Source organism: Dromiciops gliroides, chromosome 2, assembly GCF_019393635.1.
Source record: "Dromiciops gliroides isolate mDroGli1 chromosome 2, mDroGli1.pri, whole genome shotgun sequence".
In the NCBI taxonomy this organism is placed as follows: domain Eukaryota; kingdom Metazoa; phylum Chordata; class Mammalia; order Microbiotheria; family Microbiotheriidae; genus Dromiciops; species Dromiciops gliroides.
This window is the reverse complement of record NC_057862.1, coordinates 110,416,312-110,438,446: the sequence shown is the minus strand read 5'-3', so window position 1 is coordinate 110,438,446 and position 22,135 is coordinate 110,416,312. Positions and strand designations below refer to the sequence as shown.

At 40.8% G+C, this 22,135-nt stretch overlaps 1 protein-coding gene across 5 annotated transcripts in view; it reads left to right on the top strand.

Moving 5' to 3' along the window:
- The window catches only part of GBF1 (golgi brefeldin A resistant guanine nucleotide exchange factor 1), a 119,485-nt gene that overhangs the window by 64,565 nt on the left and 32,785 nt on the right, over positions 1 to 22,135 (top strand). For all 5 annotated transcript variants that reach the window (XM_043983020.1, XM_043983024.1, XM_043983023.1 and 2 more), the window contains exon 4: positions 19,707 to 19,838. In XM_043983020.1, the coding sequence (XP_043838955.1) occupies positions 19,707 to 19,838 (132 nt within the window). The remainder of the gene's footprint in view (positions 1 to 19,706; positions 19,839 to 22,135) is intronic.

Sequence of the window (22,135 nt, the reverse complement as noted above, 5' to 3'; positions counted from 1 at the left end):
GCTCTGCTGCCCCAAATACTTGTGATATTGTGGGTCATTTATGAGTCTGTCTGGGATTCACTTCCCCATCCCATGCTAGGTGAAGATGTGCAGGCAGAATGTGGAAGTCCTCATTAATCTTCTTGTTCTTACTTAGGATTTCTCACTGGCTTTGGCTCCTGTTGGAACAGACAGTGGCCTTTCCCACTGAACTGCAACAGCCTAGATTAATATTAATCCCTTTAATACTGTAGCTCATGATATAGTCATTAGGTGACTTGGAACTAATCCTACCCACCTAACTAGTGTGATTTATTAAATACACATGGAGGATTGAGTCTGAATGCAGCCAGACAGAATCAGCGGCAAATAAATACCTCTGTGTATCTGTGTTAATGCTGGTCGATTGGGAAACAATTGTAGACTGAATTGGGGAGAAATAGGGGTGAAAAGAGGCTTATGTTTTTATTTTTTAAAACCCTTTGAGTAAGTGGAGTTGAAGTTGCATGAGTATTCGGGTACTCTGGATTCAAAAATATTTGATTCAAAGATATTGACTCAAAAGTAAGAAGGAAGATAGTCCTTTGGATGCATTTATTCTTTGATAGTTTTCCATCTCTAAGAATAACTACTCCCCTCCCCATAACAGCATTTTTTTCTTTACAACTTAACTTCAGCAGGCTACTTAAAGTTCTTCATCTGGAAACCCCTTACCGCCAATCTTCCAGACTGAGAAATAGAACTAGATAATAAATGCCCTTATTCTCCCCTAATTATGAGGGTTTGTTTTTGTTTTCTGTGGAGAGGGGGAGTAGCCATAGCTAGGCCTGCTAGGGACCTAGATGGAATGATAATAGCTTTCTTTTATCAGCATCCTAGCCCCAGCTATCAGACTTACTGTAGTCTTTCATAAATATCGAATTTTCTCTCATCCTTTCTTCTTTGATTCTCCCCCACTTCCTTCAGTCTACTCTTTTTTTTGTGTGTGTGAGGCAATTAGGGTTAAGTGACTTGCCCAGGGTCACACAGCTAGTAAGTGTTAAGTGTATGAGGTCGGATTTGAACTCAGGTCCTCCTGACTCCAGGGCCGGTGCTCTATCCACTGCGCCACCTAGCTGCCCCCAGTCTACTCTTTTAGCAAAAGAAGGATGGCATTAGTGTGACAAACATCTACCTGGCTGGAGTAATTTAATCAACCAAGTATGACATTTGGGAAACCTTCCATCAATGTAGTTTCTCCACAACACACTGGAGCTTCCTCTTCTTTTTCCTAAGAACAACTAACTCAAGGTTTATACCACTTCTCACCTCTGGTAAGCAGACATTGTTCTCAGAGATGCTTTTTCTTTCTTAATGGCCATTCCTGGCCAACAACTACTGAACGTGTGGAATTGAGGATGCCACTTATCTTTTTAAAGTCATCTTATTCCCTAGTCACACTCCTTGCCCATAAAGCCATCTTTTGTAGCAAAGATTTTTTTAAAGCAGTCAAGCATACGAATCAGCCCATCCATTATTTCTAATAGCATATGCGATACTGCATACCCATAGACCCCCACTTTTGTAATGGAGGGAGGGAGCTACATTTTTTCAACTTTTCTAAGCTAAGCTTGGTCATTATAATTACACAACTTTCAATTTTGTTGTCTTTCGTTCTTTCAATATACATTGCTATAGTCATTGTATATATTGTTTTCCTGGATTTATTCTGAATCAATTCATATAAATCTTCCCATGTTTTTCTGAATGCTTCATATTTGTTATTTCTTATGTCATAGTGATATTTCATTACATTCATGTACCACAATTTGTTTAGCAATCCCTCAGTCGGTGGGCAGCTACTTTGTTTCTAGTTCCTTGGTACCACACAAAAAAACCCCAACCCTGCTATATTGGTAGGTATGCAACCTCTCTTTCTTTGCTCTACTTAGGGTATATGCCTAGCAATGGGATCCTGGATCAAATGGTATAGACATTTTAATCAGTTTTTTAAGCAGAATTCCAAATTGCCTTTCAGAATGGTTAGACCACTTATATAGTTCCACCAACAGTGTGTTCATGTGCCTGTCTCCAAAATTTCATCTTTTATCATCCTTGCTTAATTGCTGGATGTGAGATAAAACCTCACAATTGTTTTAATTTGCATTTATCTTATTATTATTTAGAGTATCTTGTGGTTGTTAATAGTTCTTTTGAGAACTGTTTGTTCATATCTTTTGACCACTTTAATATTGAGGAATAGCTTATATCTGTTCATTGTTTACATATCTTGAATACTAAACTCTTATCAAATTAATTTGATATAAAGATTTTTTCCCACTTGACCACTTCCCTTCTTATCTTAGATATGTTAATTTTGTCTATGCAGAAACTTTTCAGTTTTGAATAATCAAATTTATTTTATTTTTTGTAATTCCATCTATCTCTTGTTCAGTTAAAAATGCATTTCCTACTGTTAGCTTTGAGAGGTATATGATATGCTTGTCTTCTAGTTACTTTATAGTATGATCTTTAGTATTAGTGTCATGTGTCCACTTAGAATGTGTTATAGATATGGTATATAATGGGGATTGGCACACTATAGGCCAAGGGTCAAATCTGACTCACCTCTTGTTTTTGTGCAGCCCAGTGGAAAGGGCAGCTAGGTGGTGCAGTAGATAGAGTGCCAGACCTGAAGTCAGAAAGACTTCAAATCTGGCCTCAGACTCTTTATCTGTGTGACCTTGGACAAGTCACTTAACCCTGTTTGCCTCTGTTTCCTCATTTGCAGAATGAGCTGGAGAAAGGAATGGCAAACCACTCTAATAGCTTTGCCAGGAAAACCCCAAAAGGGGTTACAAAGAGTCAGACACTGGTTTTTACACTTTTACAGTGATTTTTACACTTTAAAACTCAGTAAAACTTTACTTTAAAATGTAAAAACATTTTAAAGCAGTACAAAAACAAGTACCTGCTAGATTTGGTCCACAGGCTGTCATCCCCTGGTATAAGGTATTAGTCTAAATCCTAATTTGTGTGAGACTGCTTTCCTATTTTGCCTGCAGTTATTTATCAAATTGGAAATTCCTTTTTGAGTAATTTTTGTTTTCCAATTTTTCAACAACTGGGTCATTGCATTCTGTTGTTTCTGATTCTCCCTTGTCTAGTCTGTTCCATTGATATGCTTTTCTCTTTTTTAATCAATACCAAATGGTTTTGATGACTGCTACTTTATAATATAGTTTGAGGTCTGGATGTGCTATTTTTCCTTCATCCTCCACTTCTTTTAATAATTTACTCTGATATTCTAGTTCTTTTGCTTTTCCAAAAGGATTTTGTTATTATTTTTTTGAGTTCTATAAAGTGTATCACTACTGTATTGCTTTTAGTTTTAGATAGATATCCTTTATGGTATGTTTAAAGGTTCTTCTATGCCTGTGCTTTGATGGTTTTTTAAGCATAAAAGAGTGTTGTACTTTCTCAAAGGCTTTTTCCACATCTATTTAGATAATCATTTAGTTTTTGAGGTTTTTGTTTTTAAAATGATTATTTATGTTGATTATTTTCCTGATGTTGAACTATCCTTGCATCCCTCATATAAATCCAGCGTGGTTAAAATGAATTATTTCTTGGATACATCTGTATCCAATTCTGTTTGAAAGGATTTTTATTTAGAATTTTTGAATTGATATTCATAAATGATATTGGTCCATACTTCAGTGCTTTATTCTTCCTGGTTTAGGTGTTATGATTACATTGGTTTCATAAAAGGAATCTGATAGAGTACTTTCTCGGTTTTTTAGAATAATTTGTGGAATATGGGGTAGCATTAATCTCTAACCTGCTAGTTCAATACCTTTTTCTTAGCCCTTATCCTACTTGACTGCCTTGAAGCTTTTGACATTGTCAGCTACCCATCTTCCCTTGGATAACTCTTTTCTCCCTTAGCTTTCAATAAATTTGCACTTTTCTTATTCTCCTGCTTAGTTATAAGCATTCTCATTCTCTCTCTCTCTCTCTCTCTCTCTTTTTTTTGGTGAGGCAGTTGGGCTTAAGTGACTTGCCCAGGGTCACACAGCTAGTAAGTGTTAAGTGTCCGAAGCTGGATTTGAACTCAGGTCCTCCTGAATCCAGGGCCGATGCTCTATCCACTGCGCCACCTAGCTTCCCCCTCATTCTGTCTTACTGGATCATCATCAATCTCTCACCTATAAGAATAGATATCCCCCAAGACTCTGTCCTGGGGCCTCTTTTCTTCCCTCTCTACATTCTCTCTAGGTGACTTCATCAGCTCCCATGGATTCAGTTACATCTTTGTCCAGGTGATTTCAAGATCTATATATCCAGCCCTTCCATCTATATCCTAAATTCCAGTCCTGTATCACCAACTGTTTTTTGGACTTTGCCTGACTACTTATCAGCCATGTCAAACTCAGTATGTCCAAAATGGAATGCATTATCTTCCCTCCTGAGCCACCCCTCCCCTACATCCAATCAGTTTCCAAGTATTACCAGTTCTAACTTCACTACATCTCTCACATCCACTCAAATGACCCACTTCCCTAGTTCAGGATTTCATTGCCTCTTACCTGAACTACTGAAATAACCTCTAATTGGTCTCTCTGTTTCCAGTCTCTCTCTCTCTCTCTCTCTCTCTCTCTCTCTCTCTCTCTCTCTCTCTCTCTCTCTCTCTCTCTCTCTCCATCCTCTGTATAGAATCAATTTTGTAAAAATCAATTTCTTGGATCTCTCTGTGTCACTTTGCTCCTGAAAAATCTTTGGTGACTCCCTATTCTCCACCAGGTTAAATACAAACTCCTCCAACTTGTCACTTGAAGCCCTGTAGTTTAGAATCTGACTTTAACCTATCTTTCCAAATTTTTGTCTGTCTGTCTATCTATCATCTATCTCCTTTTCACTCCTTGATGTTACCAGTCCTGCTCCTGAAAGCATTTTTCCCTTTGGTATTTAACAGCCAGTAATAAGCATTCATGTATATATTTCTCTCCTCTTCCCTTGATCCCACCCAAGCACCTGGCTGTGGGTTGAAGTGTAGCACTGGTCTTCTCTTGAACAATATTTGGAATTCACTTGCATATTAGTCAGTCAGCAAGCATTTATTAAGCAGCCACTATGTAGCACACAATGTGCCTAAACACTAAGAATACAAAGACAAAAATGAAATAGTCCCTGATTTCTGTTGGGGAAACAACATATAGACATGTAAGTACACACAAAATACATGCAAAGTAAATTGGACGGAGGCCTCATATAGGAAGTGGCATTCGACAGGAGCTTTGAAGGAAATTAGGGATTTTAAGAATGTGTAGTTGGTCAGTATCAACAACATTGTGTGTTGATCAACTGTGATAGACTTGACTATTCTCAGCAATACAATGGTCCAAGATAGTTCCAAAGGACTCATGATGGAAAATGCTCTCCAAATCCAGAAAACAAGAACTGTGGAATCTAGATGCAAATTGAACCATACTGTTTCTACTTTTTTTGGTTTTCTTTTTTGAGGTTTTTCCCTTTTGCTCCAATTCTTCTTTCACAGTATGACTAATGCAGAAGTATGTTTAATGTGATTGTACATATATAACCTATATCAGATTGCTTGCTGTCTTGGGGAGGGGGGAGGGAGGGAGAAAAATTTGAAACTAGAAATCTTATAAAAACAAATGTTGAAATCTATCTCTACATGTAACTAGAAAATAATAAAATACTTTTATGATAAAAAAAAAGAATGTGTAGTTGGTTCTAGGTCTTATTATCATAGGTTCTTCCTGACCCCAGGGACCATTACTTTATCATTTCTGCCCCATGATAGAAGTCTGAATACTTCTTTTAGCATAACTTGCCTAAAGCAGTGCCTTATTCTATTAGAACTAAAGGGAATTGTTGAATTTTCCCCCCTCCCTCAGCTTTTGCTAGTCTCTGGCTTCAAGTCTATAACAAGTAAAAAAAGTATTTTCTGCATCTCTTCCCTCCCTCTCCCTAGAGCCTAGATGCCTGGGTATGAAGGAAAGAGGCAGGTGATGGGAATACATAAAGGATGTGGGAAGGGGGGGGGGTGGAACTTTTCACTTACACTCTGGATGTTGCTCAACAGAATGGGTGTGAAATTTAGTCAGAGCCACAGCATGTGTTATAATTTTTCAAGGACTCTTCCCCTCCTCAAAGTGTGTTTAACCCTTTCTTTCATATGTCTTCTCTCTCTCAAAATTGCCATATAGTCCCCAATAATTGCCTGAGCAGTCTGAAATGAGTTGTGAGATGGGTATTGGCATTTCCCTGATCCCACCTTGGGAGCTAAGAGCTCTGTTTCATTTCTATCCTGCTGTAGAGACTGCTAGTATTTTTCTCCTTAAGCTTCTCCAGAGTTATGACATGTTCAGGCTATCACTTCTCAGATTTGCTGAGGTTTTCTTTTTCTGAAACTAACACTACCTATATATCTGAAAGGGGTAGTACAGGATTTAGTGTTAATATGAATAGACCATTTGTGGATTCTTTATTAACATCAGTAGGTATTGGTGGGGGAAGAAGGGGGAGTTCAAGGGTTACTTTACCCCATATACTTCAGGGAGCTAGTTGAGTTCACAGGGACACTTAGCCCCATGTTAGGTTAGTTAGTTATAAATGGTTCTCTTAAATTGATGCTCTGGATTTAACACCCACCAAGGTGAAAACAGCAAAAGACTATCACTGATTGGCTTTCGTTTGGGGAGTTATAAGGACCCACTATCACCCATATGTCAGTGTGCTAAGAAAGGCCCCTTCTCCTCCTTGAGAACTGCCCCATGAGCAAAAGCCAACCTAAGATAATAAGTAGCTTGGCTTGATACTTTTCCTGCCCTGGGAATGGAATGGGCTGCCAGCCTTGCCTGCCAATAGGATGAATTGGGAAATTAAGCTTCCATGGAATGCAGGCCATGTTGGCTCTCATAAATAGATAGGGTCATGAAGTCTTCTCCCTTAGCCCACTCCATTTTGATCCTCTGTAGGCCTAGGTTCTTTAGCCTGAGACTTTGGCAAGGAAGGAAATCCACATCACCAGGTTCTCTGCTGTCAGACCATAGTGGCCAATGTTGCATACTTGAAAAGCTGGAGCAGGTGGTGGAAATCCTACTCCAACCTCCTTTCTTTGTGCCAATACTCTGAGAGGCTTGGCCAGCAGGATTTGGGCTTAGTTTAATAGATGGTAGATTAGAGACATTTTCAAGACAAAGAGTCCTTGGCTCATTGTAATATCTATGTAGAGTAGTGTGTTGCCTTTGGAGTAAAGAAATGGGTTATTTGTTAGGATGTAGTTGACTGACTTTTCGTAGCCCTGAAGTTTCTACCCTACTTTAACTCTTAAAGGTATGGGCAGTTGTCCCCCTTTCCTCAGTGAATTAAGAGTGGTTTAGGGGCAGCTAGGTGGCGCAGTGGATAGAGCACCGGCCCTGGATTCAGGAGGACCTGAGTTCAAATCTGACCTCAGACACATGACACTTACTAGCTGTGTGACCCTGGGCAAGTCACTTAACCCTCATTGCCCTGCCCTCCCCCCCCCAAAAAAAGAGTGGTTTAGTGGCTTTGGTATCCTATGTGGTGAATGATATGAGAATAAACTGACCCCTGCTTTCTCATGTTTCCATTGTGTGGTTCTCTGCCAGTTTAGAGAGTCAATCTCTATTTTTTAGAGTTTAAATCAAAAGACTAAATTACAAGTGTTTAGTTCTCTTAAGTCAAATGGCCAAAAAGTCCAAGCCAATGACCTCTCTGTCAGTGACCTCTCCCTTGAATTGTGGGCATTGACTTGAATGTTGTAGAAACCCCAACTTTACTTTCAGAAAAGGATTTCCAGAATACTTTGTTGCTCAGAAGGTACTATTGAAGTTCCAAATTTCTGTTGACTTAATTGGGTAGTGTATGCAGGAAAATGGAGTGGATGAGAGAGAGCTTACTGTATGGGTCAGGCCAGCCTTTGCGTACATTTCTGAAGTATGAGAGAACAAGAGATCAATCAACAAGAATTCATTGACCACCAACTGTGTCCTAGGCACTATGCTAAGATCTGGCTATAGAAAGACAAAAGTTAAAGTTCATTCTTTAAAGATTACATTTTTTTCCCATAGGAGATGGCACATACAAACATAATAATGCAGAAAATTATACAAATTAAGTACTAAGTAATGGGAGAGGCACCAGCATCTGGGAGATCAGGAAAGGCTTCATGTAAAGATGGCACTTAGGCTAAATTTTTAAGGAAACCAGGGATTCTAAGGGGGGAAAAAAAGATAAGCCAAAAAATGCTCTGCAGCATGACACGCTTGGCCACTCTCTCTAAGGATATTTTCACTCATCTGGGTTTTCAATAACACTGCTCTCTTTTGGTTCTCTCCTCTTACCTGACAGTTCCTCCTCTGTCTTCTTTCTTGATCATACATATAACAATACCCTCACTGTGGGTGGACCCCATGGCTTAGTCTTGGGCCTTCTTTTCTGTCTCCACAGAACTTTTTATTTTGGTAGCCACTTTACTTCCCATGGTTTTCATTATCATTTTTATAAAGATGACTCCCTTATCTATATATCCTGTTTTAGTTGTTCTCCTAAACTCCAGTCTTGTATTACCAAAATTCTCTTGGCCATTTTGAATGAGATGCTGCAAAGGTATCCCCCCATGTCCTAAACAGAAGTCATTATCTCCCACCAAACCCACATTTCTTCCAAATTTTCCCATCACTGTCAAGGCAAGACCATCTTTTAAGCCATCCAAGTTTGCAACCTGTGTCTTCCTTGACTTTATACTTGACTATACCCAAGCGGTTAGCAAATCTTGTTCTTGCATTCATGATATTTCGCAAATTGATTCCCTTTTCTGTACTCACAAAGCCACTACCCGAGTTCAGGTTCTTGTCACCTTTTGCCTGGACTATTACAGTGGCCTCCTAATTTATCTCCCTCCCTCACATTTCTCTTTACTCTAATGCATCCTCCACACAGCTGCTGAAGTGAATTTCCTAAAGTCTAAGTCTGACCATATCAGTCCCTTAACTCATTAAGTTCCAGTGGCTGCTTATTACTTCTAGGATCAAACACAAATTTCTCTACTTGGCATTTAAAGACCTTCACAACCTACATTTCTGGTCTTATTTTACACTGATACCCTTTGCACACTCTATGGTCTGACCAAACTGGCCTTCTTATTGTTCTTCATAGCTCTTTATCCCACCTCTATGCCTTTGCACTGTCTTTAGCCTAAAATGCATTTTTCTGGGGCAGCTACGTGGCGCAGTGGATAAAGCACCAGCCCTGGATTCAGGAGTTCCTGAGTTCAAATCCAGCCTTAGACACTTGACACTGGCTGTGTGCCCCTGGGCAAGTCACTTAACCCCCATTGCCCCGCAAAAACAAACAAACCAACAAAAAAATACCATGGTGTTATATGTAATCCTTTTTTGTTCTTTCTATATGGAAATGTAGAGAATGTGGGGGGGGGTGGGGAGAAGAGCATTAATAACTTTGGATTGAGCAGTTTCAGATGAATTGTGAAAGGTATCTCATAGACTGGGTCCAATTTCACAGTCTGGATGTTCCCATTAAATACAATCTATATAAGTCTTCCAATACTTTCCTTGGAAATTCCAGCTCTGATTTCAGGTGGATTCAGTCATCCTGTAAGAGTGGGTCTGGAACTCATTGGCTTCTCAGATACTAATTCGTCCTTTGAAGCTATGATCAGGGTGTGAAGGGGTTTAAGAGTTTAGTTCCTCAGATGCGCTTCCTTCTTTCCAAGAATGATCATAGCTGTTGTTCTCTGGGTTTCTTGAATTTAGAGTATGTTTTAGTGTCCTGTGATGAAACACCCATTACTTGTAAGTTGATTGAGCATAAAGTATTTCATTATAAAGTGGCCATCCATCACTAGGAGGCATGTAGGCTGTGAAAAACATTAACCTTGCACCCTGGGCTGGAATGCAGTTACTGGAATAATGTAGCGTCTGTGTAAAATATGCAGGAGATTGGAAGAAAAAGGAGAGCAACTATTAAGGGAAACAGGTGCTGTTTGCACTAAGGCTTGAGAAGTTGTTCCTCAGTTAGTTAGGTCTACCACCATTAGAATCAGCTGTCTTAAAATTTCTCTGGGGGGCGGCTGGGTGGCGCAGTGGATAGGGCACTGGCCCTGGATTCAGGAGTACCTGAGTTCAGATCCGGCCTCAGACACTTGACACTTACCGGCTGTGTGACCCTGGACAAGTCACTTAACCCCCATTGCCCCGCAAAAAGGGAAAAAAATAAAATTCTCTGGAGACCAACCCCTGGCACTGTGATTCTGCATATCTTTCAAAACAAGTGTGGAATTTTTGTTTTGTTTTTTCAGAGAACTATTGTATTTCCAGGAGAATTCTCCTTTTCATCTTTTGTTTCAGAAAACATCCTTGAGGCACCTAGATGGCACAGTGGATAGAGCACCGGCCCTGGATTCAGGAGGACCTGAGTTCAAATTAGACCTCAGACACTTGACACTTACTAGCTGTGTGACCCTAGGCAAGTCACTTAATCCCAATTGCCTTACCAAAAAAAAAGAAAAGAAAAGAAAAGATCCTTTAGGAGTGTCAGTGTCTAGTGATTATAGTGTCTGTGCTTTCTTAGCTAAAGTTTGGTGCCTTGGTTTCTCTAGTCAATTACATTTTTCAAAAATGTGTTAAGCAACTACTATATGCAAAGCACTGTGCCAGGTGCTAGGGACAAAAAAACAAAAGGAAAAAGAGTCCATGCTCTCAGCAAGTTTACATTCTGTTGGCTAGCAACAAAACTGGAGAATTTTATCTTCCCCTTCTTTCCAGTTAACATGAAAACACTGAGCCCATTAGTAAATGAGTGGGTAAAAATTGGATCTCTTTGACTCTCCAATATATTTATTAGGCTTCTGTCCTTACCAGGTTTTTTCCTGATCTGGACTGTTTTTACCTCTTAGATAAAAATGAGTTGACAGGATGCCAGCCAAGAGACACTACAGATAAGGGAGGGGATATTTGGTGGCCACCACATATCAGCCTCATCTTCAAACACTCTGGTCTAAAGGAGTCTCCTTGGCATTCCTGAGGCTTTCTTTGGCATTGAATTGACCCTTTGAGGGCCTTTTGTAATTTGTGGACCTTTTCAGTGCAAAGTTAGAATCTTGTTCTATTTGTTATCTTTTCATTCCTTTTCCTTTCTTTCTTGGATTCCTGGAGGGATGAGGAAACCAAAGAGGGGAACAGGTAGGGAAGTAATTATTAACAAAACTATAATTCCTCTCTTCTCCAGCTGCATTAAAAGTGGAGATTTTCTCTAGACTACGAAAGGAATTTTCGATGAGAAAGCTATTCCAAATAGACCAACCATGTAAATCTGAAAAGAATAGTTTTGCTTAAAAGTATAACAGCTGAAGTGTTCATTTCTCCTGGGCTTTCTGAACATTGCCTGCTTGATTTTGGACCCATCTTTGTCCAGGGCATGCAAAAAATGCTTTGGTGCAGGAAGGGCCACAACCGCCTTAGCTTTGGCAGCAAGTTACAGCCTAATTGCCCTTCCTTCAGTATGTGCCAATTTCCTTTAGAAGGAAGAGAACTACTGCTTAGAGTTGACATGCATCAAACTTGGGTTGTCAGTAAGACAGATGGATCAGTCTGTCCTCAGCCCTCCGTGATATTTTCTAAACCAATCCCTAAGGGCTTCATTTAGCCCAGCAGGCCTTGTTAGAGAGCCCTCTCTCCCCCACCTCGGATTAGGAGGGAACATGGGCAAACCTAAAACTGACTCTAATTTGTAGTAGCACTGAAATCAGTAACTATCAGTGTTCAGTGGAAGGGGATGAGGCTAGGGCCCAGCTGGGGCAGCAGCCTAGGGTGGTTTCGCTCTAGGTTATTTGGGCTTAATAATTTAATTTGCCATCTGAACGCTGGAAAACTACATGACCCTGGAACAGACGACTGAGGCAAGTCAGAGTCCCTTGTCCATTTTGTTCTTCCATCCTTTTTTCTCTTTTTTTAATTTATCTTGTGAATAACGTAGTAAACAGAGTGGTAGACTTTGTATCTGAAAGTCCTGAGTTCAAATCTTGCCTCTGATATTCCCTCACTGTGTGACCTAATCAATTTACCTAACCTCTCCTGGCCCTAGTTTCCTCAACTGTAAAATGAAGGGATTGGACTCAATAGCATCTGAAATCCCTTTTAGCTCTAAATCTGTTCTTTCCTAGAAATGATATTTGAGAAGTGGTGTAACCAAAGCACAGAAGAGTAAGACTTTCCTTTTCCTGGAAACTACGCCTCTCTTAATGCGTACCAAGATTAAATTAGGGGTTTTTTGCTGCCATATCTCAATATTGACATTGAACTTGCTATGCTCTAAAACCCAGAGGTTGGTTATTTGTTTTTGTTTGTGTTTTCACATAAACTGTTATCTGACCATACTATCTAACCCCTGTCATCTATTTTTAAGTTGCTCTCTTGAAACCATGTGTGAGACTTAACATTTATCCCTCTTAAATTTTACTTCATTAGATTCAGCACAGTATTCTAGTTTATTGAGCTCTTTCTGGATCTTTCCCCTCATCCATTGTATTAGCTGACTCTCTCTACTCTGTGTCATCAGCAAATCTCATAAGGATATGTAGCCTATTCTTTTATCCATGTCATTGATCAGAATGTTGAACAGCACAGGACCAAGTACAGATTCCTGGGAGGCTGTTGGATCCCTCCTGCCAGGTTGACATTAGACCATTAATGACTATTCTTTAAGTCTGATCATGCAACCACTTCTGAATCATCCAGTTTTACTTCTCTATAGTCCACATCTCTTCATCTTTTCCAGAAAACAGCATGAGTTATTTTTTATCAAAAGCCTTACTAAACTATAGGTAAGTTACATCTGTAATATTCTCATGATCTACCAATTTGGCAGCCTTGTCCAAAAAAGGAAATAAGCTGAGTCTGGCATCACCTGTTCTTGCTGAAGCTGTGCTGGCTTTTGGTAATATTTGCTATATGTTCTAGATATTCACTAACTACCTCTTCAGTTATTCTGGGGTTTGTTTGTTTGTTTACTGCATTATTTCAGAGTGAGTGGACGGGTTTATCTGGAACGTGTGGGAGTCACAGCCTCTCCTCTGCCATCTTGGCTCCACCTCTCTCTTCAGTTACTAAGCAAAATTCTATGATGTTTTATTGAGATCAAACTTAGTGGCCTATACTTTATAAACTCTGTTCTCATCTCTGTTTTGAAAACTGGGACAAAACATGCCTTTTTGCAGTGTTAAGGTGCCTCTCTTTTTCTACTGCCAAGTACTCTGAGAGCCAGACAGAAAGATACCTTTTCTTCCTTTCTCCAAGAAGTGCCTGCTTCACTCATTGGTGAGAATTTTAGTCCAGAGGGTACCAAGATGCCTAAATCCATTGGAAAGCCCTCTCCAGGTGACCTTTGAACCTTTTCACACCAACTATTTAGGCAGTTGGAGTCTCATGTCACCTAGAGTCTGAGTTGGGCCCTTCTGGGCACGACCCCTCGATAATTACTTGTCAATGACAATTTAAAGGAAATTTTGAGGTTTGTCATTCTTAATTCCTAGGGTTCTCAGGTTTCTGGCAAATGCAAAGCGTTTTCAGGTCAGTAGTATCTTATATTTGGTTATATAGCTAGTAGTTAGGGTTTCTTGAGGGAGTGAGAAGCATATGTAAAATGAGAAATCCCCAAAGAATTTTGAAAAGTTTAGTTGTTATAAATAGATGACTTTTATTAGTGTAAGTGAATAGCAGAATTATCTTTGACCACCTTTCCTAGATGGACCTAAATGCTGTGGGCTTTATTTGATTTACACCCAAACCTTGACTCTAACAGGGCTAGAGACCTGGAACCTCTTTAGAACTGTAGCCAGTTAAGTAATTGTTGGAAAAAGCTGCTGAATGATAGCTGAAAACTGTAGGGTTATTTTTAGAGACTTGGGCAAATGTACAGGATGGGCTTTCCCTGTGGTTTCCCTTCAAGTTAACTCTTGCAGTCATCTGTATTGAAGTAGGCTCACTTCCAAGTGACAGGTTGACTAAGAAGCAAACCTCTGGGTTCATCCAGTTCATCAATTTTCACTTTATAATGAGGTGAATTAACTTGCAGAAAGTCCTATAGTGAGTCTATGACAGAGACCAGAGCATACCTTGTGTCTCCTGACTCCTGTCCAGTGTATGTCACTTCTGCTCATGGGTGTGGTAATGCCTCAGAAAACTGGAGCAGATGCCTGAGGAAGCAGCTTTTCTAGGGGAGGGAGGGTTACCAAACCTTTCTGCCTGGACTGGGGAATGAATCTCCCCGGGAGTAGCCATATCTCAGGTCCCTTATTTGGAATCATTTTCTTTGCTTACCACTCACAGGTCTGGAAGATTTGGAAGCTGAAACAGAGTTGATAGCAGGTGTAGGAGATGTCCCCAAGTCACCCCAGCTAGAGCTAGACAGGCTTCAGACTTTCCCCAAATTTAGTTTTATTCATCCTTTTGACCTTGCCTTTTTCTCTGAGACAGATTATGAAAAAAAATTATTGTGATAGGCACGGGGTAAGGGAATCCTGGATACTCTGGGTAAATCTGATCAGAAGGAATGATTTTGTTTTTCTTTGGTAGTGAACGTCTTCATGGGTAATAAAAAAGTGTTCAGAAACCCAGGAAGTGGGTTTTTGCTTTCACATAAAATGTAAAATGTTTGAAGTGTAGGTTAGGCAAAAAAAAAAAAAAAAGCTGAAGGGCAAACAATTCATCTTGGTTTTTTTTGGTTTTTGGTTTTTGGTTTTGTTTTTTTTAAGTGAAGCACTTGGGGTTAAGTGACTTGCCCAGAGTCACACAGCTAATAAAAGTGTCTGAGGCTGGATCTGAACTCAGGTACTCCTGACTCCAGGGCCGGTGCTCTATGAACTGTGGCACCTAGCTGCCCCTACAATTCATCTTGTATAATGCTGCTTAATAGCTAAGATTTGGGCATGCCTATAGAACTTTGTGGAAAAGTCAGTAAGGCCAGACTTCTTAGTACCTTCTGATTCCCACAAAGTAGACAATAAATATTTACTGACAGACTGATTCATCGGTTGATAGACTGTAAGTCAGAGAACTTTTAATCCATCCTCTGCCACTTACTAGCAGTGGGACCTTGAACAAGTCACCCTCTTTGGACCTCAGTTTCCTTCCCTACAGAATGTAGACTCTACAAGGTGACTCTAAACCTCAAATAAAAGAATTTGTGAAAGGGTTTGTACACAGAAAAGCATGTGTAAATTGTGTCATAGGATTCTAGGTTTAGAGCGAGAAAGGATAATATTACTCTTTTTGTAGAGTAAGGTAGCCGGTTCTAGATAGTTAGTTTTACCCCAGCAAACCTGAACCTAGATTTTCAGAGTGGAGAGTTTTAAAGGAGGCTGAAAAGGGATGATGGTGTGCCTTTCCTGGGACAGTGATGGGATGGGGGTAGGTGAAAGGACACTTGGTTCCTTGGTGTGTGAAAGGAATGAGGTAGGCATTACTGGGGCAAAATGGTGTTGAAATAACATGTCACACGCCTTTTTCCTAGTCTGTGTAATCCAATTGAGAACGCCTAACCGCTCCTGATAAGAGTCACTCAGGAGTGAAGAGCTTTTACTACCAGGGAAAGTAGCTTATGTGAGCGTTTTGGCTCAGGAATGTGCCAGCTGGGTGCTGGTCAAGAGAGAAGGGGCTGCCACAGGCAGGAAAGGACACAACCCTCCTGAAAAGGTGGGAACTATTCCTCTGTAGGCCAGGAGACCTTCTGCTTGACCTAGGACAGTGAAGTCTGCAGGCTGTCAGGATAGTAGAAGGCATCACATGCTGTGTGTGTGCAGAGAGAAATTTGGGGATCAGGGAGCTACACAGAACAGGGAAAGAATATCAATATTCCAAGGATTTCTATTCAGCAGTTGTTGTTGTTTAGTTGTTTTCGGTCATGTCCGACTCTTTGTGACCTCATTTATCTTGGTAAAGATACTGGAATAGTCTGCCATTTCCTTCTCCACCTTATTTTACAGATAAGGAAACTGAGGCAAACAGGGTGAAGTGACTTACACAGGGTCGCACAGCTAGTGATGTCACATTTGAACTCAGGTCTTCCTGACTCCAGACCTACCACTCTATTCATTGCCCCACTAACCTGACCCATTTTGACATGGTTTTACACTGTCCAAGAATTCATATTTTGTTTGTGACTATCAAAGTGATGTCTGCCTAATTTTGAATTTCTCGGGGGCAGCTAGGTGGCGCAGTGGATAAAGCACCAGCCCTGGATTCAGGAGGACCTGAGTTCAAATCCAACCTCAGACACTTGACACTTAACTAGCTGTGTGACCCTGGGCAAGTCACTTAACCCCAATTGCCTCACCAAAATAAAAAGAAGAATTTCTCTACCTCATTATCTTTCCCCACAATATGGGGAAAGTTGGACACCTTTCCCTAGTAGGAATTAGGGGAGGGGTCAGTGCTTAGTGAGTGAGAACAATTGTGAAGTATACTTAGGGTTGAGCTGGGTTCTGGATTTCTCCAGTTTCCTCAGCCATTGGCTGACTGAGGGGTAAATCTGGGGTCGGCCCTAGAAGCAGATGACCTAGTAGTAAAGATTGATGATTTTCTTGAGTTTCCTGGAAAAAACAACAACAACAACAACAACAACAACAAAACAGGATAAGTAACATTTTTACCCTGAACTTTTCTAGGTTTTCCCTCACCTGACCTTCCTATTTATATTTAAAATGTTTATGAACAAATTAAATTATATACATCATATGTTTTTAAATTGTCATTCCATGTATTTGTTACCCTCCAAAAATCCATTTTTCCCCCACCAAAAAGAGTTTTCTCCAGGGCTTTAAATTTTAAATGGAGGCTATGGGAAAAAGAAACAGATTTCATACAGCTGATGAAATCACTGTAGAGTTGACCTTGGAAATACTTTGGGAGCTGCCAGTTAACTAAAGCATTAATCTGAGGAGCAGCAGAACCCAGGGAAAGTTTATACAATAAAGGCTTGGGGCAAGAGAGTGGGATCAGGGAACAGATAGGGATCTTCCTGCAAGGGAGCAATTGTAGCCAAAAAACCCACCTTCCTTTGGTCTTTAGCAGTTGTGGAGCTGCCCTTTCAGACACATCCAGATCTTCACACTTGTTTGAGACTTGTTTGGGAAGTTGTCTGAAAAATCAAAATGAGCCAGAGTTAACACCTTGGACATAGATGTGGAAGGACTCTGTCAGGTTGAGTCAGATCCTTGGGTCAGTGATAAAACCTTGTGGGCTTGAAGTCTTGTTCCTTTTTTACAGGTGAGAGGGAGAGTAAATAGAAACTGCAGTCTTTTCTCAGTGGCCTATTGAAAGAATAACCCCATGATTACTCCTGTCATTTGTAGAAGACTTGAAAGCTGAGGACAGTACTGTCTGTCACATTGTGGGACAAAGTCAAGATCCAAAAAGATCTCATAGACGCTTTTTTCGGGGGGGGGGGGGAGGGAAGGGAGGCAGGGCAATGAGGGTTAAGTGACTTGCCCAGGGCCACACAGCTAGTGTCAAGTGTCTGAGGCTGAATTTGAACTCAGGTCCTCCTGATTCCAGGGCCCGTGCTTTATCCACTGCGCCACCTAGCTGCCCCCATCTTATAGACTCTTTTTTTTTTTTTAGTGAGGCAATTGGGGTTAAGTGACTTGCCCAGGGTCACACAGCTAATAAGTGTTAAGTTTCTGAGGCCGGATTTGAACTCAGGTACTCCTGACTCCAGGGCCAGTGCTCTATCCACTGTGCCACCTAGCTGTCCCGATCTTATAGACTCTTGAATAAAATTGTATAAGATAAAATATAATAAAGATAAATGTAAAAATCCTACACTTTAGTTTAAAAAAGCAACGGTGCCAAATACAAAATGGAGAAGATTGGGGGAGGGGGGGAAGGTACAATGGTTAGACAGTAATTCCTAGGTGAAAAAAATCTCTAAACACTGTGAAATTATAATTATCAAATTTGGTCCTGGAAAAGAATGTGAAAATTCACCTCTTTCCTTTCATTGAAGAGGTAAGACCCTGGATACTATGGTTATAGAATATTGCATATACTGTCAGTTGTGTTAATTTTCTTGAACTGATTTTTTCCCATTTTCTTTTTGAATCTTTGTTACAAGAGATTATTTACTGAATTGACTGAAACAAATGTGATCGAAAAACAAAAAAATCAATAAAGATAAGAATGCTTTTTTTAAATCTCAGGTTTTAATGGCGTACAAGCTAAATAGTGAGACATGACAGCTTAAAAAGCCAAATTGATCATAGGCTGCATTAAGAGAAGCATGGTGAACACTGCATATGGTATCTGATTTTTTTTGATATCTTGATCAATATTGTGGAATTTTTTCTCATTCTTTTAAAAAAATGTTATAAAGGATGGATTTCTGGGGGAGAAGATAGGAAAGGATACAAAAGGAAATCTAGGTGATGAAAAAACAAAAATAGTAATAAAAATACCTTTTACAAACAAAAAACATAGTGTGCAGAAAAAGGAAGATGATAGCTCCGCTATATTCTGCCCTTATCTGGAATATTGTGTTCAGTTTTAGAGGCCACATTTTTGTTTGTTTATTTTTTGTTTGTTTTTTTTTGTGGGGCAATGGGGGTTAAGTGACTTGCCCAGGGTCACACAGCCAGTAAGTGTCAAGTGTCTGAGGCCAGATTTGAACTCAGGAACTCCTGACTCCAGGGCCGGTGCTCTATCCACTGCACCACCTAGCTGCCCCCAGAGGCCACATTTTTGGAGGGAGCACTGACAATCAAGAGAGCATTTAGAAGCAGGCACCCAGGACAGTGAGGAAACTGAAGACCAACCATATGAGTATTTTTATTAGTTGAAAGAATTAGATTTATTGTTTAACCTGGAAAAGGGAGGACATAGGAGACATGATAACTATCTTTAGGTATTTGTAGATCTGTTTTGTAGAAGAAAGATTAGCTTTGTTCTTGGTTCCAGAAGGCAAAACTAGGAATAGAGGATAGAAGCTGCAGAGAGGTGGATTTAGATTCAGCATAAGGAAAAATGTCATAACTGAGGCCTCTAAAAGTGAAATTGAGCACCAAAGCTGTTAGCGAGTACCCCTTTAGTAGAGGTTTTCAAGTAAAAGCTGAGTGTCCACTTGTTGGTGATATTGTAGAGGAAATTCATATTCATCTGAGTACATGATAAACTGGATGACTTCTGAGAGTTATCCCTCTAACTTGGAGATTCTGTGATTATTTGATTCTCAGGTCAGGGCTTTTACATATTATATAAACCAAGAGAATGAATAGGAAATGCAAGTCAGCCCACCCTTTCTATCCATTCTTTCCTTCCCCATTAAAGAGCTGCAAGTTTCAGAGGGCAGGCATGCTGTGGTTAGAGACCACTGACCAAAAAGGCTAAAGACATAGTTATAGAGCTGGTTCTGGTTAGCATCCCAGCCTTGGGACCTCCTGAACTATACAGCAGCTGGTTTCTTTTGGCCAGATTGCCAAGATCTGTTGGGGGTGTGGAAGTGGGGGAAGAAATGAAAGATGAAGGTCACCAGTGGCACACTAGGAGAAGCCAGGGATCTGATCTTTCATTGAACCAGTAACTGTGGGCTTTGGCCATAAACAACAGCAGGAGGGGTCTCTTTATGGGCAGAAGGAACTGCCTATCAAGCAATGTCTCATCATGACCTCACTTCTTCCTTTACAGATCTCTCTGAGATCGAGCCCAATGTGTTCCTTCGACCGTTCCTGGAAGTGATTCGCTCTGAAGACACTACTGGTCCCATCACTGGACTAGCACTCACCTCTGTCAACAAATTTCTGTCTTATTCACTCATAGGTAAGATCCTAGATTCTTTTGGGGCAACTAAACCCTATTACTCAAGGACTGTCATGAGAAGCATCCTGCTCCAGGCCCCGCCTCCCCTTATCCCTTTCTGATAAAAGACAAAGTTATCATTGTTCAGTGCTAGTTGCCCACAGTGTAATGGAAGAAGTAGAGGGGCTAGAACACTCAGACCCTTGACCCTTTGCTTTTACCTCAGTAAGAGTTTAAAATGCAAGGTCCTTGTCTAAGTATTTGTAAGTCGGTCTCTTTCCTCAAGATGTCAGCTTCTTTCTCTCATGCATGGATGGGGGAAACAAATCTTTTTTGTTTCCATATAAACAGACGACAAGAAAAGGTACTGCTCATACCTCAGCCACCTAGAAAGAAAAATGCTCTAAGAAGGAGGAGCATAAGACTGAGCTAAAGGGCCCTGCTCTCCAAAAGCTGGCTGCTTTGAACTTTCCCTGAGGTTAAAATTACCCCCCACACACACACACACACACAGAACTTCCTGAGTAAGGTTTCTGGGCACCTTCTCGGGTGTATTCCAGAAGCATCAGCTCCCCTTAAGTACTCTAGCCCTTACCTCACACTTGGAGCCCTTCTCCTCACCAAACTGAAACCAGGCAGCTCCTCCTTTGCCCTCAGCACCACCTGCAGGCTCTTCTTCTGCACAGCCTCTGACTGCGTACCCACACCATCTCTCATTGTCTTGTGATGATCTCTCTACCATCCAAGCTTCCTTGGTCAGCAAGCTGTGCAAGGCCTTTTCAAAAGAGAGAGCCCATTCTAGCCTCTGGGATTGTAGAGGTCATTTCTAGTTGTGCATAAGAAGGATTGGGCTAAATGTGCTTATAATAGAGATAAGAGTTGGGGGTGGGGTAGGAATACAGTTGTGAGTGAGGCTAAGAGTAGCAGTGGACGTGAAGAAACAACAGATTGTCCTTGGGATCCATACTAAGTTTCATCCCTCTTCCATTCTAGCCCAATGTGGATTGGGGGCATTGTTAAGTAAAAGTGCAGGAAGGACTTGGGAAAACTAAGGGAAGCTCATGTGGGAACCAAAAAGGACTTTAGTTTGGCCTACAATTCTGTAAGATACTCTCAATATAACAGTTTCTGGGGTGGCCATGGGTCCCAATTACAGGATCAGCTTTTTGTTTGGCTTCACACATCACTCGGGCTAAGATTTTTACTGATGATTGCATGCTAGCTTAGTGGACCTTGTACTATGATGCTGAAACCCTTTCACTATTACGTAGCTTGGGGGAAAATTAATATTTCATTCGGGCTTGTGTGTCAGATGTTTCAGAGTGACAAGCGGAGCTAAAGATGTCCTTAACAGGGGAGTTTTGACAAAATGACCTACGGAAGAAGTCAATTCTACCCCTACATCTATCCCCTTCACCCCTTATCAATCTCCATCCCCCTCCCTTCAACAATCTGAGGATGAGATGCAGGAGTGCCAGTTCTGGAGTCAGAAAGACCTGAGTTCAGGTCTGGATCCAGACACTTACTAGCTATGTGACCCTGGGCAAGTCGTTTAGTGTTTCCTCATCTGCAAAATGGGAATAATAATAGCACCTACCTCCCAGGGTTGTTGTGAGGATCAAATGAGATAATAATTGTAAAGCATTTAGCATGGTACCAGCACAAAAAAGCATTAAATAAATATTAGCTGTTGTTGTTATTATTGTTATTATTATTAGTGATTGTGAGTATCACATAGAGCTGAAATGAAACCAAGATCCCAGTGGGAGAATGAGGTCTGGCTGCAGGTTCTAAGGGAATTAGGCAAAAGATTGCTTCATAGTAATTCAGGGATAGGGTGTGGAGAGTTGAGGTGACCTATGAAGATCATAATTCCAGCAGTCCACATGCTGGCATGAAAGATTCCCCCTCCCCCCTCCTCTGGCCTTTAACTTGGCCATTTCCTGGGCCTTGGGGGAGGGCTGTTGGACAGAGAATAAATAGTCCTCAGTGAGGTTGGCTGGGAAGGATCACAGGGCATAGAGGAAAGATCTCTAACAAAGGTCATCTACCCAGATGCCTGTTAGAAACCCTTCTCTCCCATGGTCCAGAGGACTTGTTTAGTTCTAGGTAGCAAAAGAAAGTAGAGAAGCTACTTCTCCTACAAGGTCCCTGCACCCTAGGCCCCCTGTACTGTTTTTCTAAGACCTGGGCCTTGCACAAACACTAGGTGCTTCATAAACATGATGATCCAAATTGCTGAGGAGTTCCTCCTGCTCTCTATTCATTCTTACCATCTAAGGCCTCGGTCCTCACACCCCCTCCCCACCCTTCCCTGC